Raw genomic sequence first — 26,487 nt, 5'->3', positions numbered from 1 at the left:
CAACCGTTCTTTATATGTTTTAGCCTCCAATCCCGTAATCATCTTTGTTGCTCTTCTCTGCACTCTTGTATAGTTGTATCTATAACTATAGATATATAACTTGAGATCAGTAGTGGGATTCAAAAGTTTTTACTACTGGTTCTGTGGGTGTGGCTTGGTGGACGTGACAGGAGAAGGATACTGCAAAATCCCTATTCCTTCCTCACTCCAGGGAGAAGGTTACTCAAAAATCCCCATTCCCTCCTTACCCCACTAACCTGCTTTCCAGCTCCGTTCTCCTATGCAGGGAAACCAAAGAAGACCCAGCCAATCAGCTGGGACTCAGGAGGCAGATAATAGATGGGGGCGGGGCCAGTCAGAGGCGGTGTTTGCCGGTTCTCCAAACTAATCAAAATTTCTGCTACCGGTTCTGCAGAACTGGTCAGAACCTGCTGAATACCACCTCTTGCTATAGATGTAACTATACATAAAGCTGTATCAATATTGTTTTTGTTTGATTGTAGTTTTGAGAAGCTTTTTGACAACCAGAACTAAGCAAAATATAAATCCTCACCTTCACTGGCATTGGAAAAACAGCAGCCAGAGAGTTTTACCATCTGGCTGTACCATCAAAGTTGTTTAGTTCATCAGTCATCCCAGTGTCTGACAGGGGAGGGGAACCCTTTTTGCTCAATGAGCATTTAGTAGAACTCTACACAAAAGATCTTCATGCAACATGTCATTCTTGTAGGATTTCCTTTTTAAAAAAAAATATATCAAAGCATGCCCTGTTGCCACAGTAGGATAAAAAAATACAAACATGAAAAACTTGAGATCATGGTCAACTTGTCATGCAACTGGGGGGGAAAGTCCAGATAGCAAAGAGAAAATCCAGGTAAGAATTTTGCAAATATTGCTGAGTGGTTCAGAATGTCATTTTCTGTGAAAGAATAACACCCTGAATGAGCTCAGAAATAGCTTCCTTTTCTTCATAGAATCTAGGCTCAACTTTGATTTGAAAATAGATCCAGGAGTTGAACTTTGACTCAAATTAAGCCTTGGTTAGATTTGGGACTATGATTCTTGACTGTAATGCAATAAAGCGAGGAATGCTGGTTTGACCCTTTGCAATCTACATCTTGTGTAGAATTTATTACTCTAATTACAATCCTGGCTGGCATTTGGGACACACTATTAATTGGTCACCAGAGTCCCCAGCTGCCAATGTCCAATTTCTCCAGAAGTCCCTTTTAATAGCAGTGTGGCGCATCGTATCGGAAGGAAGCCGGGAAAGCAAGAATAATTATTGGCAAGTCAAAAGAAGCAAAAGTGAAGCAAACAGGACGGGAGAGGAAGCGTTAGAATTAATTCTCTCTCCCATACCCTGCAGAACATAATACAATTAGCAGCCTGAAATAATGTGAAAGTTGACAAAATGGGGGGGGGGGGCGGGAAGGGGAGAAAATTCAACTTCCCTTTAATAGTGGTGCAGTCTGCATAGACTAAATGTCATCCGAGCAAATGAACTTATGGTGCATGTCTGTGCGTGCAAACCAGTGTGCATGCAGTTTGGAACCAGCCCTGAAGCCATATAGATAGTCAAGAGGTGGTATTCAGCAGGTTCTGACCAGTTCTGGAGAACCAGTAGTGGAAATTTTGACTAGTTCGGAGAACCAGCAAATCCCACCTCTTATTGGCCCCGCCCCCCTCTATTCTCTGCCTCCCATTGAGTCCTAGCTGATCGGCTGGGTCTCCTTTGATTGCCCTACACAGGAGAACGGAGCTGGAAAGCAGGTTAGTGGGGTGGGGAGGGATTTTGTAGTAACCTTCCCCTGCCACGCCCACCAAGCCACACCCATAGAATCAGTAGTAAAAAAAATTGAATCTCCCCACTGTACGTAGAAATTTTTTTTTTCCAGACTTTGTTCTATTGTACTTTATTAATTTATTTGATTCTTTTTGTTACTTTTTATTGTTTTTTTATTTTAAATATGGTTTTACATTCTTTAAGCCAACTCGAGTTACCATGGGCGAATAGGCAGCAATATAAATTAAATAAGTGAATGAATGAATGAATAATAGCCCTCGACGTATGACTTCAACTGAGCCCAACATTTCTGTTGCTCACAGAGGCAGTGGTTAAGTGAAGTTTTCCCCATTTTTGTGACCTTTATTGCCACCGTTGTTAAGGGACTCACTGCTGTTGTTAAATGAGTAACATGGTTGTTAAGTGAATCTGGCTTCCTTATTGACGCTGCTGGTCAGAAGGTCACCAAAAGAGATCACGTGACCCCATGATGCTGCAACCATTATAAATGTGAGTCAGTTGCCAAGTGTCTGAATTTTGATCACGTGACCATGGAGCTGCCTCAACAGTCATAAATGTGAAAAATGGTCATATGTACCTTTTTCCAATGTTGCTGTAACTTTAAATGGGGTGACTTCTGCCAATCATGAAGGAGACTGTGAATTCTAGTCCTGCCTTAGGCATTAAAGCTGACTGGATGACTTTGGGCCAGTTACACTCTCTCAACAGGGTTGTTGTTTTGGGGAAAATAGCAGGTGGAAGGAGTACGGTGTATAGAATGGAATGGAATATAATGGAATGGGAATGGATGGAATAGGAATAGGAATATAGAAATAGAAATAATAGAAATAGAAATAGGAATAGGAATGGATGGGATGGAATGGGAAAGGGATGGTGTTAAGGATAGGAATAGAATGGACTAGAATATGGACTAGAATAGAGTACAAGAGTAGAGTAGAGTAGAGTAGAGTAGAGTAGAGTAGAGTAGAATAGAATAGAATAGAATAGAATAGAATAGAATAGAATAGAATAGAATAGAACAGATACTGGAATGTACAGTAGAGTAGAGTGTAGAGTAGAGTAGAGTAGAGTAGAGTAGAGTAGAGTAGAGTAGAGTAGAGTAGAGTAGAATAGAATGCAGTGCGGTGCAGTGCAGTATAGTGCAATGCAATGCAATGCAATGCAATGCAATGCAATGCAATGCAATGCAATGCAATAGGAATAGACCTTGGAGATCTTCTAGGAAGGAGGAAATCATATGTCATTTCAGACCTGGTATTGTGTTGGCCACCTTATTTATAAAAAAACCCAATAAAGACGGGATATAAATAATTAAAAATAAATGAATGCCGCTTCATCCCATCATCAGACTCTAAATTATGCCGGGCTATCATGTCATCTGCTGACCAAACCAGAAATAATGAAAGTCAGCCCTGAAATGCAAGTTAAAGAAGGCGGCTGGGATGATCGTGAAGCCGAGACAAAAATAGGAGGCTGATTAGTTTGGATAGTGCATCGAATGGGGTGAGAAGGGAGGCTTGATAGAAGACCAGAGGGAACACTTGCTATATCCAGGGTCGCATATTGCCACGCGACAGTTTTTCATTGCTTCCTAGACTTCTGCTTTCCACCTGTCAACCCCTGTCTACACAACATCCATTTACATATCGCTTTTTGTCTCAAGGGGCCTCTTCATCTCCATACCAAGCCAAGCACGCACCTCAACAGGGAAGTTCTTTTATTTGTAAATCATTCTCTGATGCATTGTGCATTGTTTCTTTCTTTTTTTTTCCATCTTGTTTTTTTCAGCAGTGTTTCGGATCAGGTGGTAGGTGTCAATTTTTTCATTATTACTTTTTTTTTGTTTTTTATCCAGAGGGGTAAACACTGATTTACACAATGGACCAGAACAATCCTGAGGCAGCCTATAGAGAATGCTCATTTTTTAAAAAAAATGTAAAGGATGAAGAAGGAGAAATTGGGGAAGGAAAAACCCAACTGCACCTCCTCTGTTAGGTCTAGGTCTTTGGAAAACCATCCCAGGGTCATTTTTAAATGTGGATTATGTTTTTTGCCTTCTCGCTCTGCAATTCTCTTGATCTTTTTTGTTTTTTTTGTTAGCACAAAATCTAGGAGCAGAGCAAGGGGTGGGCTTCAAAAAAAATTAGCAACTGGTTCTCTGGGTGAGTGTGGCCGAGGTGGACATGGCCTAGTCAGCCTCCTGCACTATGGCGAGGGGCGATTTCCACCCTCCCCGGGCTTCAGAGGCTTTCCTTGAGCCATTGGGAGGGCAAAAACAGCTTCCCCAGACTCTGGAGGCCCTCGGGAGCCCATTTCTGTCCTTCTGGAACCTCCAGGTGGCCCATTTTCCGCCCTTCCTGAGCCTCCGTGAAGGTCCTTACCTGGCATCCAAAACGGGCCACATGGACTCATGGAGATTCCTGGGAGGGGAGGCTCAGGGTGGGCGGGGACAGCCAAGGGTTGGATTTGCCAATTTGCAGAACCAGTCAATAAAAACAATAAAATTAGCTACCTATTTGCCCGAACCAGGGAAAACCAGTAGCGGCCCACCTCTGAGTAGACTATTAATATGGACCAATGGCGCTCAGTTCATGACTGAGGTGGGATTGGTATATGAGTGTTGTTTGCTGAGGGGCGGGTGCCAATGGCTCAGTGGTTAAAGATGGTGAGCTTGATAACCCAGGTTCGAGACCCAAGTGCCTTGCGATGGGATGAGCTCCCATCCTTGCCTCAGCTCCTGCCAACCTAGCAGTTAGAAAGCAGGCAAATGCAAGTAGAAAAATAGGTACCACTTCATTGGGAAGGTAACAGCACCTTTGGCATTTAGTCATGCTAGGCCACATGAGCATAGGAGCATCTTCAGACAATGCTGGATCCTTTGGCTAAGAAAAGGAGATGACCATCACCCCCTAGATTGGGACATGGTTGAATAGGGAAACCATTACCTTTAGTGTACAGTAGCTTGATTTTGGGTTGGTAGGTCAAATGAACACAAGCCATTACGGCTTACAAGCTATAATTGATGATTAGCATGTTGGTTTGCATAAATTGGACTGGGACTGGAGGCTAAAACATATAAAGAATGGTTGCTGGAAATGGGTATGTCTAGTCTGACGAAAATAAGGACTAGGGGAGACATGATAGCAGCGTTCCAGTATTTCAGGGGCTGCCCCAAAGAAGAGGCAGTCAAGCTATTCTCCTTGGATAACCATTTGTCTGAAGTGGTGTAGGGTTTCCTGCCTAATCAGGAGGTTGGACTGGAAGACCTCCAAAGTCCCTTCCAACTCTGCTATTCTATTCTAACTTAACCGAGGGTTAAGTTGACTTCCAAGATGACTGTTGTAGAATTAAATGTGAAGGTTTAGGACTTTTAAAAACAAAATATTTATGGATGGAGAAGAAATGAGTCCTGTATTATGAAGCTAGTTGGTTTACAAATCTATAAAAAAATTAGACCACGCAGGGGATCCAAATTCATACTCCAGGAGATTTGATAATGCAGTCTGCAATTTTCACATACCATTTTACAAATACAATGCAAAGAAAAAGGCATTTATTAAGGATGGAAAAAAATTCCCTTATCTTTCTTGCTGTGGGCTCAAACATTTCTCTTTCAGGGTTCACCTCCCTTATCCTGGCCACATCTATTTTTGGACTGCAGCCTTCAGCACCACCAAAAGAAAATGTATCCCATAAATCTAGACTCCCCAACCTGTACTGCAAAAATACTGCCAGCGGCTAGACAGTAAGGAAAATACAGGAAAAACATTTTGTGTTGTCATCCCAGCAAAGATCTTGTAGTCCCAAGGTTTCAATGGCATTTGCAGCAAAGATCTGGTAGTTTCAAACACGATGCTAATTTCAAACTAATCATTAAGAGTTTCCATGATGAATGGTGCACGTCTAACTAAGAAGTGCCACTGAATTCAGTTACACTTATTTGTATGCTCAGAATTACAGTAGGAATCTAACTTGTCCATTGCTTAATGACTGTCATGTCTTTTGAAATGGATGGATGGATATAAAAGTGGGTGGGTGGATGGGTAGATAGATAATGCTTTGAAGTCCTCTCTAATAAGTTTACAGAGTCAGGATATTGGCCCCAACAATCTGGGTCCTCATTTTACCAATCTTGGAGGATGGAAGGCTGAGTCAACCTTGAGCCAGTGAGAATCGAAATGAATTAGCCTGCAATATTGCACTCTAACCACTGCACCACTATACTGGTAGGTAGGTAGGTAGGTAGGTAGGCAGGCAGGCAGACAGACAGATAGATAGATATAGAAGATAGATAGATAGATAGATAGATAGATAGATAGATAGATAGATAGATAGATAGATAGATAGATAGATAGATACCCATGTTTCCCTGAAAATAAGACTCTGTCTTACATTTTTTGGCCACCAAAAAATGCACCAGGTCTTATTTTTGGGGGGGAGAGGTCGTTCACTGGCTCACCTCACTTTCCTGCATCGCCCCTGGTCTTCTTTACTCTGTCAAAGGCCTTCAAGTATTTCTTTGTCCAACGAAGCCAGGAGGGCTTTCCTGATTGATCCAGAGGTCTGTTATCAGCTACAGAGGCCTTCAGGAAAGCCTTACCAGCTGCAGAATAAGAAATGGCCAAGGTGTGCAAAGTCTGGCTGCAACTATTTGAAGGTAAGTAATAGGACAGCTCTATCCCCACCCCATCCCCACCTTAGCTTATTTTTTAACCTGTGCACCCTGGAGTGGATGGGATCTTAATTAGGGCTTATTTTGGGGTTAGAGCTTATATTGGGTGCACATGTAAAAATAAAGCTAGGACTTACTTTCTGAGTAGGTTGTATTTTCAGGGAAACATAGTAGGTACGTAGGCAGGCAGGCAGGCAGGCAGGCAGACTGATAGATAAATTTCCTCCTTTTCATTAAAAGTTCACCTTTTCCACCAGGAAATATTTGAAGGTTACAGCATACAAATTATTAGGATATTAACTATCCTGTTATTAATAGGATATGAATATGTTATTATTTATCCTATTAGACCATCCTTAGCTCCTTTTGTACACTGAAGGTTTGCAAAAGCACAAATTATTTTCTTCTCTTTATTTTCCCCCAAAGCATGTAAACTGTGATTTTAATCCCTGCTGTTGATAGAGAGTGGGTGTTTAGATTAATTGGCCCATCAGTTGTTGTTGTTTTTTCAAATGAAGAGATTAGAATAGTTGTATATGATTTCTGTAAATCTATATCGAAGAATATCCTTAGGTAGGGCCACTCCATCCTTTTGGTACTTGATAGTGATACTTTTGTCCTGGATTATTGTTTTGGATATTGATTCTAAATGTAAAGGGAGAGAGATAGGGGTTGCTTTTGCACTACATACTAAACAAAGCTTCAATCTTATTACAGGTAGTCCTCATTTACAACTATTCATTTAGTGACCGTCCAAAGTTACAAGGCACTGTTTTATCTCTTATTTATTATTTTATTTCAGAATTTTTTTAACTGGATATTCATTGGGTGTTTTTATTTGTTCTGGTCTCTGGTCTTTGACTGTAATAAACTTGATTTGGTTTGATTTGACAAGGCAGTGAAAAAAGTCACTAATGTCTAGTCCTCGCACATATGACTGTTCCAGCATCCCCACAGTCATGTGATCAAAATTTGGGCACTTGGCAACCAGCATTGTGTTTACGACAATTGTAGCATCCTGGTGTCACGTGACTGCCATTAGCTTACCTTCCCAGGTGGCTTCCAACAAGCAGAACCAACGAAGGAAGCCAGATCTCTGTGATTCACTTAACAAGCACAGTGATTCATTTAATAACCGGGGCAAAAAGGATCATAAAGTCAGGCATGACTCACCTAACATTTAACAATCATCTTGCTCAGCATCAGAAATTCTGGTCCCAATTTTGTCCATAAGTTGAGGACTACATGTATATCTTTGGATAAAAGCAGGGGTGGGATTCTACCAATTTGGACCGGTTCAGGTGAATCGGATGTTATTACAGCTGGTTCGCCAAACCAGTATTTCAACTGATCAGCTGGCCCCACCAACCCAGCCTTGCCCCTCCCAGGATTCTCCATGCAGCCCATCTTCAATGATCCACGTGGAGGCCCTCGGAGGGGAAAAAACTTCTGGAAGTACAGAAATGGTCCTGTCTCTGGAATACAGTGGGCCTCCAGAGGCCAGGGGAGTCTGTTTTCACCCTTCTAGAGGCCCAGGAGAGGCCTCTGGACCCTTGGGAGGGTGAGAAACAGCCTTCCCAGAAAAACCGGAAGTTGCAAAATGGGCCTATTTCCAGCATCCAATGGGCCTCCAGAGACCAGGGGAGGTTGTTTTTGCCCTCCCAAAGGCCCGGGAGAGGCCTCTGGACCCTTGGGAGGAAGAAAATGGCCTCCCCCGGCCTCTGGAGAACTACTGGAAGCCAGAAAAAGGAAGTTCCAGTAAGCCATGCTCAGCATGGCCACACCCACCCAGCAACCAGTTCACTGCCCGGTTGCTGGGATTTTTGAATCCCACCCCTGGATAAAAGACTAAGCCGGCCACTACAGTTTGTAAACATTTAGGATTTAATGTGCTGTGTAAAACCAGACAATTGTACAGATAGTCCTTTACTTACAACCATTCCTTTAGTGACATTCAAGGTTACAATGGCACTGAAAAAAAACAACCCTTATGACCATTTTTCATACTTTCAACCATGACTGCCCCCCAATGGTCACATGATCAAAATTCAGATGCTTGGCAACTGGCATGTATTTATGACGGTTGCAGGGTCCCAGGATGGTGTGATCCTCTTTTGTAACCTTCTGACAAGCAAAGTCAATGGAAGGAGACAGATTCATTTAACAGCCACGTTACTAACTCAACCACTGCAGTGATTCATTTAACAACAGTGGCACGAAAGGTTGTAAAATGGGGCAAAATTAACCCAACCACTGTCTTGCTTAGCAGCAACATAAATTTACGAGCTCAGTTTGCGGATCATACGTTGAGGCCTACCTCAAATCCATTCAATAAATCCCAGTTGTACAAACCACAAATGAAGGCCTCTTGTCATACCCCTGTCAGAATCTGATTTGGAGTGGGAGGCCAAGCAGCTGACAGAGAGTGGAAGTGTGGCTCTGTTGGCTGTGGAACAAACTGGGGAAGGGCAAAGTCCGGCTGGGTAGAGCAGAGAAGAGGTAGAGCAAGGGAGGGGGAATTGAGAGGAAGACCCAGGCCCACCCCCTCTTCATCCTAGGGCACACAGGGAGGAACAGAGAAGGGAGCAACATGAGTTGCATGGCTTACGTGGGGAGGAAAGGGCCCTGATTCCCTTCATTAGCTGCAACTGGGAACACAGTGTTTAAAAAGGGAAGTTGTGCACAGCAAACTGTTGAGATCAAAGCGTGAATAACCTGGTATCCTCAAGGCTTACCTGGGTTCCTGGCATCTTCCCAACTGTGTGCGTTTGGCTGTGCTTTCAAGTCTGTAATTCCTTCTCCTGTCCTGTCCAGTTAATTACTGCAGTGTGGTTCGTTTGGATTTTTAGTTGCAGTTTGTATGTATTTTGTTTTCGGACTGAATTTTCTCCCCTTAAAGGCTGTTTCCTGAGAGAGTTTTTCTCCAGACAAAGATAACCTGGACATTGGGGCAGAGTTGGAGATAATTAAAGGGATTCTTCTTGCTTATTTAACTATGTTGTCTTTGTGCCACGCCTTGGGTCATCACACTTCTGTCTGTGTGGAAGTGATTAGTTCAGGACCGGGAAGGTTATCTGGTTCTCAAACATTTGCAAAGCTTAGCAGCTCTTTGCCAGCCTAACCAAGAGTATAGAGTTGTCGGAAGGATAAAATGTTAATATTCAAAAATACTGGCACGATAGTCCTTGCTGGGGTTCCCTTGAGGCTACACCCAAACTAGCTCATGATCCAGCTGGAGAGGGAAAACCCCAGAATGTGGTTCCTTGAAAACATTTCCAGCAGGGGATTTTTTTTTTTTTTGACATTTGCTGCTTGTCAAAGAAGGCGAAGAGAAAGTTGTATTTGCTGCAATTCCCTCTGGAGGTGCCATATACCAAACCTCTCCATTATTTTGTCTAGTTTAGTATTGTCTACACCCGTAGGTTTCAAAGACAGAATTTCTTCTCTTCCTGGCTTACCTGCAAATGCCCGGGATGAAACTTTCCCCCATGCCAGACACGCATGACTGTTGAAGGTTGATGGACCTGATTCCATCTGCTCTCGTTTCTCACGGCGAAGCACTGAAACTTCTTTCAGACTCGCTTGCAACCAGAGAGAAACCCAGGGAATATTCTTATTTTTCCTCTCCTCTTTTGTCTTTTGCACTTTTCCCACAAATTGGGTCCCTAAGGACCCTTCCATATTTAATGCTCTAAAACCTCTAGCTGAATTGGACGTTGTTGCAGGGGGGGTGTTTGTTTTTGTTTGTGCAGAACTGCAACCGTCTGCTGTGTCGGCAAACTCGGTAATTGGAAGCTTTGCCGGACAAGAATTGGCATTCAGGCAAGAAAATTTACCCTCAAGAACGAGAAACTCTGGTTTTGCAAAGGGTTTGCATATATTTAAAAAAAAAACACCAGGAATTACTGTCTTACTCTAGGTTTTCCAACAATGTGGTTAAATTCCAACCCTGGGTGCAGGAGTGGGATTCAAAAATCCCAGCAACCGGTTCTCTGCCTGGTTGCTGGGTGGGCAAGGCCGTGATGGGCGTGTCCTATCAGAACTTCCGGGAAGGCCAATTTTCACCTTCCCCAGAGTCCGGAGGCTTCCCTCAGGGAAGGTGAAAACAGCCTCCCCCAGGCTCTGGTGGCTCTTTGGAAGCCAGAAACAGGCCCGTTTCTGGACTTCTGGAACTTCTGGGAAGACTGTTTTTTGCCTTCCCCAGAGTCCGGAGGCTTCCCTCGGGCCTCTGGGGAAGGTGAAAATGGCCTTCTCTGGGCTCCGGAGGCCCTCCAGAAGCTGAAAGCAGGCCTGTTTCTGGACTTCTGGAAGTTTCAGAAGGGCCGTTTTTCACCCTCCTGGAGCCTCCACTTACCTGCATCCAAAACGGGCCACGTGGGAACTGCTGGGAAGGGCAGGGAGGGTTGAGGAGGCCAGTCGGTTGGTTCAACTACCGGTTTGGCAAACCAGATATAAATTTAATATCCGGTTCACCAGAACTGGTCCAAACCGGCTGAGTCCTGCATGCCTTAATCTTGAAGGATCCAATAATATGCACCTCTATTAAATCTTGCTGAGGTTGCCTTGTCTTCTCAGTAGAACACACAGCTCCTAAGGTCTTGAAATCTCAGGCTGAGCAGAGCATTCATTTCATATTCCACCTGTCTCTCAGCAGGTAGAACCATCTGACTGACTGGATCGGGACTTGGAAACTAAGCAAGAAAAGGCTTGGTTAGCTAGGACTTGGAAGGGGAGAAAAAAATCAACAGGAAATCACAGGGCTGAACATTTGAAATGGAAGAAGAGAGTTGAAATAATAATTTTGAAGAAGGGCCAAGTCTGCAGAGTTTGGTAGTCTTGCTAAGAAAGGTCATGGCTGTCCCAAAGGTGCTTTTTCAAGAGGCAATACTCTGTTAATATCCTATTAATAACAGGATAGTTAATATCCTAATAATTTGTATCCTGCAACCTTCAAACATTTCCTGGTGGAAAAGGTAAACTTTTAATGAAAAAGAAGAGGAACTCTATCTATCTATCTATCTATCTATCTATCTATCTATCTATCTATCTATCTATCTATCTATCTATCTATCTATCTATCTATCTATCTATTTCTGGTCCACAAAGTCCAGTTGCCTCTTGACAAATGCATGTTTTTATGTAACCACTAGAAGTCAAGCTCAAATGGGATTTGAGATTCTTTATCATATTGTGAGGTCCTGAGTGGTCTCCGAGCTTGGTTTTGTTGTTGCAGGTGACATCATCAGTGGAAATATTCTCCTCTATTGGAGACACCATATTGTTTGCTAGTGTTGATCCTTACCTTGGACTAACACTTGTCCTCAAACACACACACACACCCAACTTAGTGAATTAGCACCAGAGAATTTAGTGGCATTCATTGTAAATTTGCATGCAAAGGAAATGCCACTTTCCTCACCATGGTTTCCTTCAGAAGTAGTTGGGTTGCAATGTGGGTTCCTTGGTGCTCTCTTGAGCTTGATTGTTTTCTTGCAGATGTATCATTATTCAGCTAAGTAACATAATCATCTATCTATCTCATCTTTTGTATCTATCTATCCTACATCATTTCTATCATCTATCCATCATCTATCCATCTATCCATCTGTCTGTCTATCTATCTATCTATCTATCTATCTATCTATCTATCTATCTATCTATCTATCTATCTATCTATCTATCTATTTCTGGTCCAGAAAGTCCAGTTGCCTCTTGACAAATGCATGTTTTTATGTAACCACTAGAAGTCAAACTCAAATGAGATTTGAGATTATTTATCATATTGTGAGGTCCTAAGTGGTCTCTAGGCTTGGTTGCGTTCTTGCAGATATTTCATTACCCAACTAGGTGACATCATCAGTGGAAATATTCTCCTTTATTGGAGTCACCATATTGTTTGCTAGTGTTGATCCTTACCTTGGACTAACAATCATCCTTAACTCCCACTCCGACCCAGTGAATTAGCACCAGAGAATTTAGTGGCATTCATTGCAAATTTGCATGCGAAGGAAATGCCACTTTCCCCACCATGGCTTCCTTCAGAAGTAATTGGATTGCAATGTGGGCTCCTTGGTGCTCTCTGAGCTTGGTTGTTTTCTTGCAAGCCTTTCATGACCCAACTTGGTGACATCATCAGTATGTGGATTACTATATCTAGCATGGCCTAGATTCACCCATCTGGAAGGAGGTCCAGAAAGGCTTGGATGGCTCAACTTCCCATTTCCCTTCTAATTCTATTCTTCACAACTGTCCTGTAGGCTTCCCCAATCTTCCCTCCCTTTTCATTTCCTCCCTCCCTCCCTCCCTTCATTTCCTTCCCTCCCTCCCCCTTCTTTTCCTTCTTTCTTTCCTACCTTCTTCCTTTTTCCTTCCCTCCCTCCCTCTCTTTCTGTCCTTTCATTCTGCCTTTTCTTTCTTTCTTCCTTCCTTCCTTCCTTCCTTCTTCCTTCCTTCCTTCCTTCCTTCCTTCCTTTCTTTCTTTCTTTCTTTCTTTCTGTTTTTTCTTTTTCTTTCTTTCCTTCCTCCCTTGTCCTCCTTTCCTCCCTCCCTTCATTTCCTTCTCTCCCTCCCTCTCTTCTTTTCCTTCTTCCTTCCTTCCTTCCCTCCCTCCCTCTCTTTCTGTCCTTTCATTCTGCCCTTTCTTTCTTTCTTTCTTTCTTTCTTTCTTTCTTTCTTTCTTTCTTTCTCTTTCTTTCTGCTTTTTCTTTTTTTCTTTCTTTCCTTCCTCCCTTGTCCTCCTTTCCTCCCTCCCTTCATTTCCTTCCCTCCCTCCCTCCCTCCCTCTCTTTCTGTCCTTTCATTCTGCCTTTTCTTTCTTTCTTTCTGCCTTTTCTTTTCCTTCCTTCCTTCCTTCCTTCCTTCCTTCCTTCCTTCCTTCCTTCCTTCCTTCCTTTCTTTCTTTTTTCTTTCTTTCCTTCCTCCCTTCCCTCCCTCCCTCCCTTCATTTCCTTTTCTTTCTTTCTTTCTTTCTTTCTTTCTTTCTTTCTTTCTTTCTTTCTTTCTTTCTTTCTTTTCCTTCCTTCCTTCCTTCCTTCCTTCCTTCCTTCTTTTCTCTGAAAAAACAATTCCCCACGGGGCTCGTTTCTCCCTCGCCCTGCCCCGCTTTCAGGACGACGAGTCCTGGAAGAGGAGCCTGGACGAGCATCGCACCTCCAAGTCCCGGCCATGGGTGTGTGTGTGTGTGTGTGTGTGTGTGTGTGTGTGTGTGTGTGTGTGTGTGTGTGTTGGGGGTGGGGGTGTGTCGGTCCCGGCCGCGCCAAGCGGGGTAGGTAGGTGGGTCGCTCCCCTTCCTCCCCTCGGAGGAGGAAGCAGCCTCCGCCGCCCTCTCCCCGCGGGGCTCCAGCCTCCCGACCGAGTCCCCGACCGCGGCGCCGGCAGGGTTAACGCGCGTGGGAGGGAAGGGAGAGCGCGCGCTACCGCCGCCGCCGCCGCTGCCGCCGCTCCGGCGTGTCCTTCGCGCAGGGCGCTGCATGTGCCGAAGTCTCCCCGGTTCGCTGTGGCTGCACCGGGGAGCCCGCGTCCTGGTCAGCGATGGAGACGGTGCCATGACAACCCGTCGGTGGGCGCGCGCGGGAGGGACCGCGGAGCAGAGGCGCCCGGCGAGCGGGGCGAGAGGTGCGGGGATGCCAGAAGTAGCGGCACCGGCGGCAGGCTCCTGCCCGCCTCTCCCGCCCGCCCGCCTCTTGCCTTAAGCCGGCGGGCGCAGCCTTCCCAGCAGCAGCAGCAGAAGCAGCAGCAGCAGCAGCAGCAGCGGAGCCGCACAAGCCCGGACGGCCGAGGAGACCGAGACGCAGGGCGGCGTCGGGGCTCGGGGGCTCCTTCGGCCGCTTGGCTGGAGAAGGAGGGAGCGAGCGCGCGGAGGAAAAGAAGCCACCGCCGGGGCCCCCGTGACTCCTCGCCCGCGGTGGGGACGCTGCCTCGCCTCGCCTGCCTCCTCGGGGGCGCAGAAAGTTTTTCGCCCCGGAGCCTTGCAGCGACTTAGTCCGGTTTGGGGTTTGTTTTGTTTTTTGGGGAACCCGGACCTAGAAGGAGAGCTGGGAGCTCCCCGCTTGCCCCGGGACGGCCGTCCCGTCTGCAGCCGCCTCTCCCCACCCCTCCCCGCGCCTGGCAGCGTCGGGAGACCCTCTGCTGGACGCCCCGCCTCTCCGGAGCTGGATTTCTCCCGGGCGCCCCGCTTAACCGTCGAGCAGCCTCAACCCTTCGCCGCCCGAGAAGCGCCTCGGGGTTTGCTCTTGCTCCGCGCTCGCTGCCCCCGGCCGCCTCCCCCAGTCTCCGTCAGCCTCGCCTCCGCTTGCCGGCGCAATCTACCTTAGCCTGGAGGGACGTCTCTGCATCCCAGGATGGGGGTCGGGGGTTGCTTAGTCCTGCCCTGGCGGTGCCTGGTGGTCGTGTGTCTCAGGCTGCTCTTCCTTGTGCCCGCAGGAGTGCCGGTGCGCAGCGGAGATGCCACCTTCCCCAAGGCCATGGACAACGTGACCGTCAAGCAAGGAGAAAGCGCCACCCTCAGGTAGGAGCAGATCGCTTTGGGCTACTCTTGATGACCTCTAGGGGTCTCTTCTTGCTATTGGGGGTGGGGGGGAGGGCGTTTCCCGTGTGTGTGTGTGTGTGTGTGTGTGTGTGTGTGTGTGTGTGTGTGTGTGTGCAAAATGACTGTTGGAAACGGACCTCTTCCATTGTCCCAAACCAGCAGGAGCTCCACCCAGGGACTTGGGATGTGGTACCCAAGCATGGAGTTGCTTGCTTGCTTGCCTGGTTGGAGAGGCAAATTCTGGGGAGGATGCAAAGACATTGCCTCTGGGTGCAGGTGGGGGCATTGAAAGACATTTCAAGGCTGGTGTTTAAGATGCTGTTGTTGCTTGCAAAGGAATATGATTGTTGTAGACATGATGGATCTCATGGCAAGAGTATGTTTGAGGGAAGAGAAGGGTGAGGCCTTTCCTATTTTAAAAGGATGGGGGGTGGGGTGTCGTGCAGTTGGACAGCTGAGTTGGTGTGAACTTGCAGGATGGGTACCTTTAAAAGAAGTTCTGGAGATGGGTTGGGTACCAATGTGGACGATGTCTTGGGGACATATTTGTGAACCCATGAGTGAGAAAATAAGGAGTAGGTCTGCCCTGCATATACACTACCCCTCTCCTCTCTCCCTGCTCCCCAATTCCTGTTGCTGGTTCTAACTGGTTTCTGGGGTCTTGATGTCTCTCCCAAGATTGCATCGATTGCTTTGTATTTTCTGTTAATATCGAATCAATCTTTGACTCCTCGGAGCAGCTCAGATGAATTCTGATAGGCTTGCTCTCTCTTCTCTCGCACGCAGTTTTATTTTGCACTCCTTGGCTGAGAAAGAGATGTAAAGTGGCTCATAAACAGATGTCTTACTTTTGGTGCCTGCGTGGGTGGGTGGTTGGGATCGACCGTGCAGCCAGCTTTCTCTTTGCCCTCCCTGAGTAAATTTACAAGCTTGGGACTTGTGCAAAGGGAACGGGAGGGAGATTCTTGCTCTGACAAGATCCCCCAAGGCAAATGAGAGCTTGCAAGAAGCAATGGGCAGGACTCATCATCTAGGAGGCTCAAAGGGATGGATAGTCTAGCAGTTGTACCAGAATGCGGGGAAAAGGATGAGTTTGGGAGCATCTGAAAGAGGAATGAATTCAACGAGTTAATTTAGAGTCCCCTGAATTGGGGTGTAATACACATAGTTGAGAAGTAAGGGGTCCAAAATGGAACCACGTGGCTCGCTGAGTGCATTGTATGGCTACCAGTGGAAATGATCAAAGTGGTCATCTCAGTTGTAGGTCTTTAAAGGCTGCCCAACAGGCTTGGTTTTGTGAGTAGAGATACCAGCAGAAATCCCAGCCAATTCCAGAACTGGACCAACCAGAAAGATTTATAGTTGGCTTTGGTTCAATCTATAAAAGCAAGTTTCTATTGCTCAGGCCTGCTTCTAATATTTTATTCCCTGCACCTAAATTCTATGTTCCTATATCGAAGACAAAAGAGGTATTTAAAGGATGGAGCTTTCGGCAGTTTTCATGAAATTGTGCTTCGGTGTTTGGGTGTTTGTAATAATCGAGGTCTCTATTCTGTGGCTATCATTATTTTGTTCATATGTATACATGGGTGATGGGAGGGAGGCATTGTATCACAGTGAACTGAAGCCCTGAAGCCTGGATTGATGGTTTCATTTTCTTTGAGAATGTACAGTGAGGATTTCACATTGCCCTGTGCATGTTTTATAGTAGCCTTTCTCCCCGAGAAATAAGTCCAGGCACTTTGTCAATTCTACCATCCTCCATCTCTCCATGCTGTGACTACTCTGAGTTGTTTTCAGTTGTAAAGAGAAGGTTTCCAAAAGATCTCTTTGGACAAGCCTGTCTATTCCCCCCCCCCCCCAATGATAGCCCCGTGCAGTAGGTGGCACCCCAAATCTTCTCACGAGCTTTCATGGACAAATCAGGACAAATATTTAAACAGCTTTCTGTAGTCTACTGATGGTTTATCAAAAGGAAGAGACCATTCAATTGTCATCGGTAAACTCAAATATCACACACACACACACACATTGATTTAACCAGAAGTAAGGTCCACTGGACTCAGAGGAATTTATTTCTGCATGGACAAATGAGGACAAATATAAGCAGCTTTCTGTACTCTACTGATGGTTTATCAAAAGGAAGAGACCATTTGATTGCCACCAGTAAACTCAAATCTCTCTCTCTCTCTCTCTCTCCCTTCCCCTCCCTCTCTCTCACGCACGTTTCACAAATGGGTTTAACTAGTTGTTGCATCTCTTCAACTGTATCTATTTTCTGAATAAGGTGAGGGATCACCCAATAGGATCGTCAACCAATCCATTGTGGGGGATACTTGGCATTGGACACAAGTGAGGCCAGTTTTGCTGGGACACAAGTGAGGCCATCTTGCTTTCTCATCAGCGATGTCCCAAAATTCTGGAACAAGTTTCATCATCGGTTGACTTTGTTCTTCATTATACAGTATTTTGTTTATGGATCAATTTCCTGGTGTCCATCAAGCCAAGGTTTCCAAGATAAGGAAAGGAAACGTTGGTAACCCTACAACCGAGCATGGTTGCGGTAGCAGGACAGACTTGAATGGATGAATTGGTTTTAGCCTCTCCGTTTTTCCAACTGTGAAGTGGACTTCCCTTGAGGTGTCACAGAGAAAGTCCAGAGTGGCATGAAATGGACTTTGCTACAATAAATCCACCTTTCCCCAAGGGCCATTGTACTGCTTCCATTGTCCATTTGTGTCCATTGTTGTGTTTGGATTGCTAAGGGAGACGTGTACATTAAGATTGCCCTAAAGGGAGAGATGATGACAAAACGTTTTAGGAACCCCTGGTCTAATCTTGGTTTGCTGTTGTTGAACTCGGTGTGTTTTGTGAATCTAGCCCATCTGTTATTTATTTATTTTTTCACTTCGATGTATCGTCTAAATCCCTCAAGGAGGTTAATTTGTAAGCAGGTTAAGAATGTCGAAGGAACGAAGCTTCTGAACCCGTGGAAGAGGACACACACATTTTGGAAATGACCACTGCAATTTCTTAAATGGATGCAAATTTTGGAACACAGAGGGGAGCAGGCCGTGCCCTGCAAAGGACCGAGAGCTACGGGAGGCCTCATTCAGTTTCTCAATGGCCCATTTGTTGGTCCTCCCAGCTGCTAGCTCATCATTTATCTCCCCTCTTTTTTCGCTGGGACAGAAAGACCCATTGGGGGTAGGCAGACAAATCACACTCCACTATTCATGGGGGAGCCATCTTCTCCTTGGCCTTTTCCAACGGTCTGGTACTAACTATTCCTTTTCTTAACGTAGCAGGAGGGAAGATGATTAAAGTTTTGAATCCAGGGCAGATGGAGGGACAATGAGAGAAAGAGAGAGAGAGAGATGGCTAGTCCAAACATGGTGGATATGTTTGGAGTTCAGAACTGAACTGCACTCCATTCTCTCTTTCCCTCCCTCCCTCTCCCTCTCCCACCCCACCTCTCAAACAACTGTTTTGTTCATTGATTTTTCAGTTGTGTAGAAAGCAACTAATAACAAGCTGCCCATTTAAGCTGAGGACAGATGATATGAGTTTGGCTGTTATTGTCAATGTGTATGTGAGAGAGAGGGGAAGAGGGACAACAGACAGAGAGAGAGAGAGAAGAGAGAAAGAAAGGGAGAGAGAGAAGAGAAAAACAGAGAGAAGAGAGGGGGAAAGAAAAGAGACAGGGAGAGAAGAGAAAGACAGACAGAGAGGAGAGAGGAGAGGGAGAGAGAGAAGAGGCAGACAGAAGAGAAAGGAAGGGAGACAGAGAAGAGAAAGACAGACAGAGAAGAGAGAGGGAAGAGAAGTGACAGACAGACAAGAGACAGACAGAGAGTGAAGAGAGAGAGAGGGAGATAGAGATAAAAGAGTCAGACAAATAGAGAAGAGATAGACAGAAAAGAGAGAGAAATGAAAGACAAACTGAGGACACACACACACACACACACACAGAGAGAGAGAGAGAGAGAGAGAGAGAGAGAAATGAGGGCTAAAGATGGTTTGGTAGAGACTCCATGACTTCTAATGTATACACCAATAAATACCGTCTATTATTTTTGCCACACAGATTTTAATCTTGCCTCAAAAGTCACGCAGAACCTGAAAAGCTATTTGCAGGAAGCTCTGAAAGGAACACCTCAGTACCTTGAAAGGAAAAAAAATGTCTGCTTGCTTTATTCACTAAGACTGTGCAAACAGGTGCTTTGAACAGTAGATCACCCCCCCACACCCCGAACTATCACTTTCTGCGTACTTTTGAGTACCTTTGAATAGTTACAGCAGTTGTGGGGTGTTTTTCCCCTTTCTTCCCCACCTTCAAGTAGCTCCTCTGGAAAGGGAGGGGAGGGAAGGGAAGGCTCCATCTGTTTCTCCCCTCGGTATGCAACAACATGCAGCCACTTCATTTCTTTTAGAAAAACCGACTATTATCGGGATTACGGTAAGAATAGCTCAGCGCTTCTCAATGCGCCTGGGTTTAAATAGATGTCAAACCGTGGTTTATTGAATAAACTGTGACTGGCAGGGTTCACTAAATCATAAACGGTGACTTAGAAACAATGGCTTGCAAATGGCTGAGGCAAAAACCAAACAATTGCACCTGAGCTTAGCCGATGCTTATGAAATCGTCGTCTGAGGGTACGTGGGTTGTATTCACGTAGAAAAAAAAAGAGGGATCTTACTTAAAAGATTACAATGCAGCCCAGGACTTATGTTGGCTTAAAAGCACTTCTAGGCTGCATCAATAGAGGGATGGAATCATGATCAGGTGAAGTGTTAATAACCACTTTATAATGGCTTGGTAAAACCACACTTGGAATACTGCATCCAGTTTTGGTTGCCACAATATATATATATATAAAAGATGTCGAGGGTCTAGAAAGAGTGCAGAGAAGTGCAACAAAGATGATTAGGGGTCTGGAGGCTAAAACATATGAAGAACGGTTGCTGGAATTGGGTATGTCTAGTCTAAGGAAAAGAAGGACTAGGGGAGACATGATAGCAGTGTTCCGATATCTCAGGGGCTGTCCCAAAGAAGAGGGAGTCAAGCTATTCTCCAAAGCACTTGAAGGCAGGTCAAGAAGCAATGGATGAAAAGTAATCTAGGAGAGAAGCAACCTAGAATTAAGGAGAAATTTCCTGACAGTTAGAACAATTCACCAGTGGAACAACTTGCCTCCAGAAGTTATAAAGGCTCCAACACCGGAGGTTTTTAAGAAGAGATTGGACAACCGTTTGTCTGAAATGGTATAGGGTTTCCTGCCTGAGCAGAAGGTTGGACTAGAAGACCTCCAAGGTCCCTCCCAACTCTGTTATTCTGTTATACAGTAGATGAGGAATAACAGATAAAATCCAAGAATCCAGCCCATTACATTAGGAGCCTTTTGAACAATCTTTTCAGGAAAAGGAAACACAATTAAAAAGGAAAGGTTCATGAACTGCCATTCGATCAGTAGGCACGTTTAAAAGATATTTTCAGAATACCAGTCAGCACTGAAATGGCCTTCAGCCTCTCCTATAGTTAAGGTTGAAAAAGTCGCTTAAACATCTTCTACAAAGTCCTACTATTATAATAAATACACCAGGCCACGTTCCATGCAGCTTCTTACCAAAGTAACGACTATTGTAAACAGCACAGGAATTCTACAAGCAAATTACCACTGTTAGAATGAAAGAAAAAACATTATATTATCTACAATGGATTCATAGCCCCAAGGGACACATTATGCCTTCTTTCTACAGAACTAAGCAAATCGTGTTTTTGTCTTTTCACCATCTCAGAAACACGGCGGTTGGTACCGATGGCACTTTTGCTTTGTTTTTGCAGCTCCAGACTTTTGAAGGCACATCACCTGGATAAGCCTTAGGGCTGCAGTCTTTTTTTTTTGCCAGCAGATGGCCAACTCTGATATTTTATTTTCATTTGCAGATGATCTTTTTTTCCATACCTTGGAATGATGGCATACAGTTGCAAAGTCTGAGAAATAGGCATATAAGAAGGAGGCATTAAAATGTTGCTTTCTCCCTTCTTCTTCTGATTTTCCAGATGGAAAGCTGTTCGGTAGGTTATTATTTATTTTGCGTATGGCATACAAGATCAGGGAAATCTACAGATGATGGACACACAGTGCAGTCCTGGCAGCCTAGAATGCCAGTTCATTTTGTTTGGCGCTTGCAAGTTTATCCTTGGTGCACCACACGGGACAAACTAGTTTTCTACCAATTAACTAACAGCGCTCCAATTGCTAGCTCTTCTTCCACCGGTCTCACCTCACCTTATCTCATGTTGCGATGCCTGTCCACTGTCCAGGGCTGCTCTCTGCACACATGAACAGAGCTAGGTTTTTTTTCTGCCAAGGTGGTACCCATTTATCTATTTGCAGTATTGCTCTCTGTCAACTTTGGAAGCCATATTAGAACCAGAAGCTTCCACGCTGCCACATTCCTGTGCCTGTGAAAGCAGAAGGGGCGTGGGATTTTTAGAGTGTTGGTTAGTTAGACATAATAGCATTCTTCTTTTTGGTCAAGGTAACGTTATTCCTGCACCTGGAGGAGGAGTGGTGGAAGGGATGTCTGTTGTTGGCACATGGTGGACCATGCGATTGGACCATGTGATGAGTGCAGAGGTTGGGTTTTGACTCTTGAATTACTAAGGGAAAACCCGGAACTCTCAGATTTGGGTTTTCCCAGATATGCCAGTATAACTACTCCAATAAAAGGAAACTTTGAGAAAATGTCTGTCTCTTGAGTTTTTGATTGGAGTTGGGGTTTTTTTAGAACCCTGACACTCGCTTTCAAACTTTTGGGTGGACAGGACCTAGGGAGCAAGTGACGGGAGTTGGCTCTGTGTGCGTTAGTGGCAAATATCTGTTAGCTCAGGTGTAGGATGATGACAGAGGTTTGTTCTCCAAGCTTGTGGGCTGGTTTCCAAAAGTTTCATTACCAGTCTAGGTAATGCATTGACATCTCCTAAATTCTGTGGAAGGTGGTAATGCTTATGGAGATTTTCAACCATCCAGGTCATGGTTATCCCAAAGGTGCTTTTTCCAAGAGGCAACTGGACTTAGGTTTTTGTTTGAAAATGTTTCACTTCTCATCCAAGAAGCTTCTTCAGCTTCTTCAGCTCTGAAAAATAATGCTTGGATGAGAAGCAGAGCATCTTCAAAGAAAAACCAGGAAGTCCAGTTGCCTCTTGAAAAAAGCACCTTTGGGACCCGCCTGGCAATGAAACATTCAGAAAACACCCACAAGCTCATGGAGACAGGGGTTCCAGTGTGATTAAACTACTGTGCCGTATGGCACCCCCTTCCTTCAGTGGAATTCTTTCATAACATTGCTGCTTTCTGGTTGGCAGTTGAAGAGAAGTGGTGCCAATGTCGTGTCTCCTAAATCTCTTCCAGTTTCCTGGCTATGCTCCTGCACTGATGCCTTATCTCTACTTTGCAAGCAGTCACTGGCTTTTAATCTTTAGTATTTATTTTCTCCCCCTCTTCTCATTCCACTCGCCACTTCTGCATTTCCTGCCCTCCTGTGCCGTCACTCTGTTTTCAGCCATTACATCTGGCTCAGCTCTTTGACTGTGTTCCATGATAACTTGCTGCCAAAAAATCCTTGGGCTTCTGCTTGCCAAATCTGCTAGCCAAGTTATCTTTCCAAATCTACTTGCTGATTCTTGGGTTCAGGCAACTGAGTTACCTGGGAATAGCCGGAGAGTTGACTCGGTTAAAACAGAATTGATGGGTTAGATGAGGAATTGGAAACTGAGGTCGATGCTAGAGGCTAAAGGGAGGGATTGGCTAGAATGGGAGGGTTTGCGGAGCTTAAGGAATATAGGATACAATGACTTGTGAGATATAGAATGTAATTTATATTGTTAAGCAAATTAAATACCCAGACAACATGATGTTTATTAAGCACTAAGAAATGTATTTAATAGAAAATCAATATTTTAAAAAAGTCCAATTGTTTATTTGTTTAAATCTAATAGACAGAAACTTGCCAAACTAAAGTTATAATCTTGTAGGCAACAAGATATATACTGAGCAATTAAAGGGTGTGACTATTCTAAACTTCTTCCTCTATCCCCTATCAGATTTGGGACTTCACAGTCTCTTCATCCAGGTATCTTTCTGGGATAATATAAGTTATAAAAAAAAGCTGTTGAGACACTATAAAAAAGATGTTCTAGAAAGAGTGTAGAAAAGATCAACCAAGATGATTAGGGGACTGGAGGTTAAAATTATATGAAGAATGGTTGCAGGAATTGGGCATGGCTAGTCTAGCGAGGAGAAGGACCAGAGGAGACATGAAAGCTGTCTTCCAATATTTGAGGGGCTGCTACAGAGAGGAGGGGGCCAAGCTATTTTCCAAAGCACCTGAAGGCCAGAAAAGGAATAATGGATGGCAACTGATCAAGGAGAGATTCAACCTGGAAATAAGGAGACATTTTCTGACAGTGAGAACTATCAACCCATGGAACAGAAGTTGCCTTCAGAAGTTGTGGGAGCTTCATCACTGGAAGCTTTCAAGAAGAGACTGGACTGCCATACGTCAGAAATGGTGTAGGGTCTGCTTGGTGGGGACTTCGACTTTATGTCTTACAAGGTCCCTTCCAACTCTGTTCATCTCTGTTAATCGGTAAGTCCAATTAAGATTCTGCAATTTTGGGGGGTGCCTTCCAATACTGTATGTTTGCTTCCCTTCTCTCTCTCTACATGCATTTTCTACTTTCACAGGAACTGTAATTATCTCTGGGAATGTTAAATATCAGAGTTAGCACCAATGTTCTTTTTCTTTTCCCTTGAACTCTTGTATCTCTGGAAGGAAAATAATTCATTTCCCGCCCATAAACTCATTATGGAAACCAATTATGGGTAGCCTATATATGTGCATATATCATAGATACTTTCTTCCCTATAATTTCTTTAAAAGCTTTTGAATTCTTTACTATTTGGACTGTTATCATTTCCTATTCCTTCTCCCTTTTTGCCCAAAACTCAGCATGTTGGGTTGCATGGATTCGACACATCAAAGGTAGGATAGATGCCACAGCAGAATTCAAGACCCTGTAAGCCATAAAGTGATTAGTGTCACTGCATGCAAGAACAAACTCCAGATTGTGCAGCCATGGCAAGAGACAATTCACAGCTGAATCTTGTGCAGAGCAGTTTGATTTCATTAAATAATTTGAGAGGAAAGGTGAGGCACCAAACTCAAGTTGGGTGGGAATTCATATCCTCTGCTGTTGTTGCAAATAATTCCTCAGCAGACTTACCTAACTGGAGAAGTCTTATGGTTAATCTGCACCCTTTGAAGCATCCAGGTGAGGTACAAACAAAGTCTGTATGAGTTGGTAGGGAAATTCCAGGAAGGACAGAAATAATTTTGTGATGATCATACAATGTGTAATGCACGGCACCTCAGGTGCAAGCCGCCAGAGCTACTTGTGAATAGCCTGATTCAGTCACTTAATTTTTTATGACCTATATTACAAGAATCTGGGAATGACCAGATCAGGCGTTTATGGATCTTGTGGGAGGTCAAGTTTGTGCCTCTTGTGGTTGTGCAATGACTCCAAGCTATGCCCTTGCTTGATCCCTCCTTCCAGCCTTGCTGGCAGTTTCCAAACACAGTATCATCATATGAAAGATATTCTTTCTTTCTTTCTTTCTTTCTTTCTTTCTTTCTTTCTTTCTTTCTTTCTTTCTTTCTTTCTTTCTTTCTTTCTTTCTTTCTTTCTTTCTTTCCTTCCTTCCTTCCTTCCTTCCTTCCTTCCTTCCTTCCTTCCTTCCTTCCTTCCTTTCTCTCTCTCCTTCCCTCCCTCCCTTCACTTCCTTTTCTCTCCCTTCTTTTCCTTCCTTCCTCTTTCTTTCCTTCCTTCCTTCCTCCTCTTTCTTTCTTTCTTTCTTTCTTTCTTTCTTTCTTTCTTTCTTTCTTTCTTTCTTTCTTTTTTCTCCCTTCCCTTCCCTTCCCCTTCCCTTCCCTTCCCTTCCCCTCCCTTCTTTCCTTCCTTCCTTCCTTCCTTCCTTCCTTCCTTCCTTCCTTCCTTCCTTCCTTCTTTCTTTTCTTTCTTTCTTTCTTTCTTTCTTTCTTTCTTTCTTTCTTTCTTTCTTTCTTTCTTTCTTTCTTTCTTTCTTTCCTCCCTCCCTCCCTCCCTCCCTCCTTTCCCTTCCTTCCTCCCTCCCTCCTCCCTTCCCTTTCCTTCCTTCCTTCCTTCCTTCCTTCCTTCCTTCCTTCCTTCCTTCCTTCCTTCCTTCCTTCCTTCCTTCCTTCCTTCCTTTATAAAGTTTATTGGCTGTCCTTTTTAGCACATGGCAACTCTGGGCAGCTTGCAATCATAAAAGATACACATATATACTAAAAACATAAATAAATTAATACAAGCAAACACTACGATCCAATTACTAATGGGGAGGGCAGGGACAGGCCAAACGGGGAGGCAGGAGTCTTGTTGTTAGTTGACCAACCACCTCCACAGCGACGTTCCTTCACTGGGGCTTCAAGCTAACTGACTGCATCAGGATCTTTAGGCTCTTACAAAAGATCAGGAGGGTTGGGGCTGATGTTCCAGAGGGCAGATGCAACGTCAGAGAAGGTCTTTTTCTTAGATCTTGATGGCCAGAATAATTGCATAGATTCAGAATCAATTCAATCCTTTTGAGTATTTGATCCTCCTTGCCCAATGGAGACAAGAGGGAAGAGAGGAAGTAAGTATGCCCACTATGGACACTGGGCTCACTCACCATCAGTACAGAGACCTTATCAGGACATGTCTGGATAAACACTCTCCCCAGGGAATGTAGATGTGAAGAAATGAAAGCTTCGTCAGTCATGTTTTACACCAAATGTATGAATGAGCATGAATTGTCTGATAGTGTGTTGCAAAAGCAAACAAGGCAACAATTCATGCCCGTACTTGCACGTCTCCATTTCTCCTCCATTAGCAAGTTTATTTTTTGTTGCGAGAAGATGTGTGACATTGGTGTTGTGGATAATGGGTGTCATTCATTGGTTTGGGTTATTTTTTTCCCCCTTTTAATTTCCTAGCGAGGTTTTGAATACACTGGCACACCCGAAGCAAAACCGTGCATTGCTATAATTAAACCAACCACAGAATTGCATGTGAGATAATAAGACAGTAACTGAGTTTAAAGCATGCATGCTTTAAATAATTTCCATGAAATGGTTCCATGAAAAGGTGCTTTTAATCAGGACTACATTTTTCCCACTCTTCTTTCTCTCCCTTTACTTAAAATATAATTCTAGGGAAGTGAAAATTAAAATAATAATTATATTTTGAGGTACCGCCAGATCAATCTATATCACCACTTATCCAGAAATAATTGCACAGGAGTCGGGAAAACAACGGTTATATCTCCTGGAATCAGTAAGCATTTATTGTGTGAAAATTTGCACCTCATTAAAAAGGTGTAAGCCTTCGCTTAGTCCAGATGGAAGGCTTAA

The 26,487-nt window shown here is 44.3% G+C and overlaps 1 protein-coding gene across 2 annotated transcripts in view; it reads left to right on the top strand.

The window, feature by feature from the left end:
* LOC113441897 (opioid-binding protein/cell adhesion molecule homolog) overlaps nt 1-26,487 on the top strand; it is a 766,143-nt gene that overhangs the window by 386,637 nt on the left and 353,019 nt on the right. The window contains exon 2 of one of the 2 annotated variants that reach the window (XM_087939115.1): nt 14,901-14,985. In XM_087939115.1, the coding sequence (XP_087795241.1) occupies nt 14,901-14,985 (85 nt within the window). Of the gene's footprint in view, nt 1-13,791; nt 14,986-26,487 lie in introns of those variants that run through there. The other variant, XM_026709119.2, reaches the window with a different exon arrangement.

The sequence above is a fragment of the Pseudonaja textilis genome, chromosome 9 (genome assembly GCF_049901715.1).
Source record: "Pseudonaja textilis isolate UNSWEBS1 chromosome 9, rPseTex1.2, whole genome shotgun sequence".
NCBI lineage: Eukaryota > Metazoa > Chordata > Lepidosauria > Squamata > Elapidae > Pseudonaja > Pseudonaja textilis.
The sequence above is the reverse complement of the archived record's forward strand: the minus strand, read 5'-3'. Positions and strand labels throughout refer to the sequence as shown.